The sequence below is a fragment of the Drosophila willistoni genome, assembly GCF_018902025.1.
Source record: "Drosophila willistoni isolate 14030-0811.24 chromosome XR unlocalized genomic scaffold, UCI_dwil_1.1 Seg144, whole genome shotgun sequence".
Lineage (NCBI taxonomy): Eukaryota > Metazoa > Arthropoda > Insecta > Diptera > Drosophilidae > Drosophila > Drosophila willistoni.
In genome coordinates this window covers 10,146,767-10,153,622 of record NW_025814057.1, presented here as the reverse complement: position 1 = coordinate 10,153,622, position 6,856 = coordinate 10,146,767, and the positions used below count along the sequence as shown (strand labels likewise).

The 6,856-nt window shown below is 41.3% G+C and overlaps 1 protein-coding gene across 1 annotated transcript; it reads left to right on the top strand.

Moving 5' to 3' along the window:
* The first annotated feature begins 4,704 nt into the window (after positions 1-4,704).
* Positions 4,705-6,538, top strand: LOC6639183 (SOX domain-containing protein dichaete). The gene has a single exon (XM_002061676.4). The coding sequence runs from the start codon at positions 5,040-5,042 to the stop codon at positions 6,300-6,302; it is 1,263 nt and encodes a 420-aa protein (XP_002061712.1). The 5' UTR covers positions 4,705-5,039; the 3' UTR covers positions 6,303-6,538.
* Positions 6,539-6,856: the final 318 nt, after the last annotated feature.

Below are 6,856 nucleotides of genomic sequence, written 5' to 3'. Positions count from 1 at the left end.
CATCCCCTCGCGTCCGCTGTAAGTCCTCTTAGCGCGCTCTAACAAAGTTCCGAATGAACGTCAGCCACTTGGCTAAACGACGTTAATTTCTCAATCTTGGAAAGAAAAAAAAACAAGAAATGAAATCGAAAAGGGGTTGCGGTTGCATCCATCCATCCAGCAGGCACTTCAACTGGCTAGGATCTCATCTTAAGGTTTGTGGCCCTGTAATCGAAACGAGCCACTTAAGAGTCGGAGTCGAGAGTTGAGGAAATTTCTTTATAATTCTCTCCTTTTTTTCCTTAGTTTTTTTTTTTTGCATATCAAAAGTTTTTTTCTTCCTGGAGGAGGCCTCCTCTTAGGGGTTGGCCCTGAAGTGCTTTGGTTTCTTCTAATTTTTGTTGTCGCTCGTCTCGGAAATCGTCGCCGTCAAAGTGCCCACTCGATGCGACTTCCATCTCAATTTTCGGGCTTTCGCGTTAGTAAGTAGTCCTGTTACAGGACTAAATGCGATCCTGGTCCAGGATCTCTGGCTGAGTCCGGCGTGCCGAATCCCACGGTGTGTGTTTACGACCACAAGCACAGTAGGTACAGCCTACTTCCACACTCTGCCCCCTCCCTGTCGTTCCCCTCTTTCTCTCTCTCTCTCTATGTATGTGTAATGTGAGAGGAATTAGCTGCCAAAATGTGTCAAAATCTTGCGGTCGCCTCGGGCATACATCTATGGGCGTGTGGGCGTGTGGGCGTCATTCGTTATGGTGTGGTCTCGGCTATTGGTGTGGGTGTGGGCACATGTTGGCAACCTCAGGCAAATGAGGTCCAGTCAGTCAGTCACCTGATGTGTCGCCTGTCAAAAGCAGTTTGCCATCCCCTCCCAATGGACGTGAATTGAGTGTAAAATCTGTTGACAGCCTGCAATCTGCCTTTATTTTCACGCCCATTTATGCCTACATAAAGTCTTTATACATAATAGCATATTTCACCCTATAAAAAGTCACAAAACGTTTTACTTTTTTTTTAAACGAGATAAACAAGAAAGAAAAAGGACTTTTCAGGACGAAATTCTTTCGTAAAGCTTTAACTCAGTCAAAATTTCATAATTTTCAAAAGCCAACAACTTTAAAACCAGTTTAAATAATTAGAGATCGAACAGAATTAGGTATTTCATACTTAGCCATGCAAAAAAAGAGGACAAATGATCGTTTTGACTGAATATATTTGAATGATTCTCTTAAAACGAATGAAAACTCGAAAGAGAATCAATCTACAATGAAGGACTAATCTATTATATTGGATTGATCAGTCGGTTAAGATAATATGTAGAGATAATGTATGTGTCTAGGAACGAATCCTTCTTTCTGACCTCTCCTGCAAACGCTAAATTTGCTACGTTTTTTGCGATGACTTTGTAAACTGATTTATTTTAGGGGCCAAAGGAAGAAGCGTTTCTCCTTTTAATGTTGCACATAATTTCTCATATCAAAAAAAGAGAAAAAAAATGAGAAATGAAGGGAAAATTTGTGGGAAATCGTGTGCATGCCAAATGCTCTTAACTAGAATGACATGTGAAAATCATTGAGAAAAGCATCAAATCTGAAAAGTAATCAAATGGACACGTACACACATAGTTCCAGGTTGCCCATGTGTGTATGTGTATGTGTGTGTGTGTGTGGGAGTCCAGTTTTTGTGAAAAATCATGCAAAATATGCCTGCGAAAAATGTGAAACTGAAATTGGCTACGTGAGAAAATTGTGCGTAAAGTTGAGAGAGTTTTACGGAATTAAATGGCAGGTGCCAGGCGAATTTAATTAAACAAAAATAAAACATTTAAATTGTTAACCTCATTTTAGTATTGCATTTTTTTCGGTATGCCTTTCTTTTCATTATGTATGTATATATATATATTTATTTATTTTTATAAATTGCAGTTGTTGCTGTAAATTGTCATTATCTTTAACTCATACAATACGATGATTGTTATTATCACATTTCTTGCATTGTTCATGTATTTAATTAAAAAAAAAAACACCAACAAAAATGAAAATGAGAACAAACAAAATAATATAATAATAATAATGAAATGCGAATTGTATTGCCAGACCCCCAGAAATGACAATTGGATGTATTGACAATGACAAGCGACAACAATCTGAACAATAGGGCCAAACGCGACTGAATTGGAATGGGTTACAGAATAAGCGAACAGTAGGAGAAAGGTGACTTCTGGTGAAAGGATAATGGGTTTTATATGAATGGCTTGCCCATAGTAATCATAGGTTTTTTTTTTTGTTACCTTACCTTGTCCTGCTCTTAATAACTCACTTTCTCTCTCTCACTCTGGCTGCTGGACAAATTGAGTCCTTCTAGCACCTGACAGTTTTTTTTCTTTCACTTGATTTTTTGTTTATTTCTTGTTGTGTTTTGTTATAATTTTTCCCCCTTGATAAGTAAACAAACTAAAATCATATCAAAAACGGAAACTATATCCTTTATCATTATATTTTTTCATTTTTTTGTTGCTTGTGCAAAAAGCAAAAGTCTCGCTTCCTTTTGCCTCCCCCTCTACCTTTCCCCCGCAATACCTTTGTGTGTCTGTGTGTGTGTGTGTTTCTGTGTGTCTATGTGTCCTCGCTCTAAGTGAAATGTAGAATGGATAGAAAGGAAAAATGCTGGCTGAATAAAACTTTTTCCATTACACAACACATCAACAGTTTTTCTCATTTTTCAGTTTTTCCATTCTGTTTTTTTTTTCCTCTTTTTTTCTTTCTTTTTTTTTTTGGTGGGTAGACACAAAGGAAACGTTGAAAGCGCTGAAAGCTTTTTAATGCCCTCGCATTTGGTTAAGGTATACGAGATTTTTCAATATGAATGTAAATTTTAAATATACATCGGAAATTTTCTTGGAACAAGAGTCAAAAATCCGAGAAATTTTCTCGAAATTGTCAAATAGAAACAATTCTATATCCCAGACTTTGATAAACAGAACATCCAAAGCAATATTCATATGTATGCTTCAGAAAAATATCTCTTCTTATCATAATTGAAAGTTTGAGTTCTTTTTTATTAAATAAAGAAAGATTATGAAAACAACAACAACAAAAGAACATAAACAAGGGTTTTTGTGGCCTAGTTGGACGACTAACTAGTGAGTCTCTTAGGGTAGGGATTCTTTAAAGATTAAGTAATTTAATTTTAAAGGATTCACTTAGGTTTGATATCCACTTAGACGAATTGGACGAGGAAATGTAAATGTAAATACGAAATATATGTATAATGAAATATACAAATTCTTTCTAGACCTGTTTCGATTTCCGACCATTCGAGCAAGAGCATAATAACGTCATCAAAGTGCCAAAATTGGCACTTTATTATTTTTGAACATTGTGCCATATAATAAAAGGCAACTAGGAGAGTCCTGATTGTACCTATACATATGTATGTATGTACACCCACACAAGCTCGTATGTACGTATGTATGTATATGCACACCAGTGGGCAGGCATATAGGTACACTCTACACACATACATTAACTGTGGCCCTAGTCACCCTAGGAGCCTTTCCATCCTCTCATCCAATTCTTCGTGTGCTTTGTGCAAATGCTTTTGCTTCTTTCCACTTTTCTTCAACCAAATAAGTAAATAATTGCAGTAATATCCTTTTCGAGCGCTACAAAAAAAAGAAGAGAAAAGCAACAACAACAACGAGTAGGAGAAGCTGAGAAAAAAAAACAAGTAGAAAAATAGAGGAAAGGGCCAAAGAATGAAACGAAGAATGGGTATAGAGAGTAGAGAATGGAAAGCGTGTTTCCATGTCCTTTTCAGAAAAACTAAAATGTGCTTTTCATACACACACACTCGCGCAGATATTTAGATTGTATATACACACACACACACACACACACATACATAGAGGCACCCACAATGGACGAAAAATTCACACCAAACAGCCATTGTGATTGGCCAGAGAATGCCAACAAATACACACGCATACACATAGGCATTCGCTCTCTTTCTCTCTCCCACAGTCGCTTTGGATCTCTCTTTCTCTTCATCTAGCTCTCGTTCGCTCCTTCTCTCTCGCTCTTGCTTGCAGCATTGCGGAAGTGCAACTTTGCTCCGAAAACAATAACGGAAATTGTATGCGCTGTAAAGAAGAAGAAGAAGAAGCAAAAGCAGCAGCAGCAGCAGTAGTAGTAGTAGTTATCGTAGTAGAAGAAGAAGAAGAAGCAGCAGAGGAGACAGAAGTAGAGTAGAAACGAAAATCAATGCTTTCGGGCGGGCGCCCCAAATGAGGTCGCGAGGTAAGAAAAATGGGACCAACAAACACACGAAGCGGAGCCGAACAAAAATCTCTTTTCTCTCTATTGAACACACCCCTCAATGGGAAACAACTATAACCGATATAAAGGAGCCAATGGAACAAAGCCAAACAATAAGGCCAAAGAGAGAGCGAGAGCAAAATTCTCAAAAGCAGGTACACGAGCAACAGCAACAGCAGCAGCAACAGCAGCAGCCGCAGCAACAGCAACACAGTAAGCAGTAAGGCAGCAAGCAGCGACAGCAGAGGTCATAGGCCATCTCGTTTTTTCCCATACGATTTACCTGAACGAGCGCAGGGTTGCTGGCCAAGAGAGCGAGAGAGCGCAAATGAAAAAAAAAGAAAAAAACAAATACAAGCAACAAAACTGGATTTGACTGCAGTCGTGTCAGTCTCAATCATTGCGCAGACAAATCAGTCAGTGTGTAGCTGTTGAGCCGAACAGAACAGCCGCCCAAGAGCGAAAAAAAGCAAATCAAATAACGGAGAGAAAAGACACAAAACAAGACAACAACAGAGCAAATAACAATAGAACACAGAATACAGAGAATAAATACAAGCAATATACATTCCGTTTCGTTACATTGTGTATACGCAGAGTGTGAAACCGAAGATAGAGCGAGAGAGTAGGAAAAGAAAGCAAACAAACACAGCAACAACAATAAAAACGAAAAAAAAAACAAAAAATTAAATCAAACTATCGTATATCGAACGACAGTCAAAGTGATATAAATTCGGAATAATGGCCACTTTATCGACACATCCCAACTATGGTTTCCATTTGGGCGCCGCCGCTGCCGCCGCCAGCCAGGGACTCGAATTGCCCTCGCCCGGCGACTATGCCCCACAGAGCTTGGGCGTCAATGCTCAACTAAGCCCCAGCCTGGGCATGGATATGGATATTAAACGTGTACTGCACTACTCTCAGAGTCTGGCTGCCATGGGCGGCTCACCGCCGAATGTCGGTGGCGGAAACACATCATCGAACATTGGCAGCTCATCGGCTGGCATGGGACACCATCCTCATCATCCTGCACACCATCACATGAGTGCAGCTGCCGCCCATCATCATATGCATCAGCAGACACTCTCACCCAACAGCTCGATCGGATCGGCCGGTAGTCTCGGTAGCCAGAGCAGTCTGGGCAGTTCGGGCATGGGTGGAGGCGGCGGCGGTGGCAGCAGCATGAGTGCTGCCATGCAGAGCAACTCCTCGTTGCCATCGTCGAGCATGCACAGTCTGGCCACATCTCCGGGACAGGAGGGACACATCAAGCGTCCAATGAATGCGTTTATGGTGTGGTCTCGTCTACAGCGCCGACAGATCGCCAAGGATAATCCCAAAATGCACAATTCCGAGATCTCAAAGCGTTTGGGAGCTGAATGGAAACTATTGGCCGAATCGGAGAAACGACCCTTCATCGATGAGGCGAAACGTTTGCGTGCCCTGCATATGAAGGAGCATCCGGATTACAAATATCGTCCACGTCGCAAGCCCAAGAACCCATTGGCCGCTGGACCCGGACAGGGTGGTCTGCAACTCCAAGGCAATGTGGGTCAACAGAAATTGGGTGGTGGTGCCGGAGCCGGTGCTGGTGGTGCCTACAACCCTTTCCATCAATTGCCACCATATTTCGCGCCATCACATCATCTGGAGCAAGCATATCCAGTGCCATATTTCGGTGGCTTCGATCCCTTGGCCCTCTCTAAGCTGCATCAATCACAGGCATCCATGGCGGCAGCGGCAGCCAACAATCAGAGCCAACAGTCGGCCGCCAGTGGCCAATTGCCCCCAACTAGCCTGAGCAGTTTCTATTCGGGCATCTATTCGGGCATCTCTGCTCCCTCACTGTATGCCGCCCATTCCGCCAATGCCGCCGCCGCTGGATTGTATACCTCATCGTCGACATCATCACCGGGCTCCTCACCGGGCACCATCACACCCAATGGCATGGATGGCTCCATGGATCAAGCCCTGAGACGGCCTGTTCCCGTCCTGTATTAGGGGCGTACGAGAACGGTACGGGGCGGTGGTGAATGGGCAACGGGGCCCAGAGTAGAGTACAATTGTTGACGCATTCCCAAAGTGATCCACTGGTTTTAAATCTTCAAAAGCTCTAAGTAAGCTAAATATCTCTCTCTCTCTCTCTATTTCTATTCCTTCCTCCCAATCCTATCCTCTATTTCTAGTACAACAAAACTAAGAAAAAACAAAAAAAAAAAACGACAAAAAAAAAAACAACAACCATGAGAAAAAGAGAAAAATTGATAAGAAAAAACCAAGAAGCATTCCTAGCCAATAATATGTAAACATTAATCAATAATTTATTTGTCGCTAAAGCAAACAAACACAACAAACAAAAATACAAATTCTAGATGTAATCATAATTTTTTTTTTTTTTTTTTTTTTAATTAGTTTTAAGTGTCGCGTGAGTGTCGTGTGCGTATACCCCCCCACCCCACTCTTGTTGCTTTTTGTTTTTTTTTTATCCTCCAGCACAAATTGTAAATACCAAACCAATTCGTTAAGCGTTAAGAAGTCAATCGTTATACCGATTG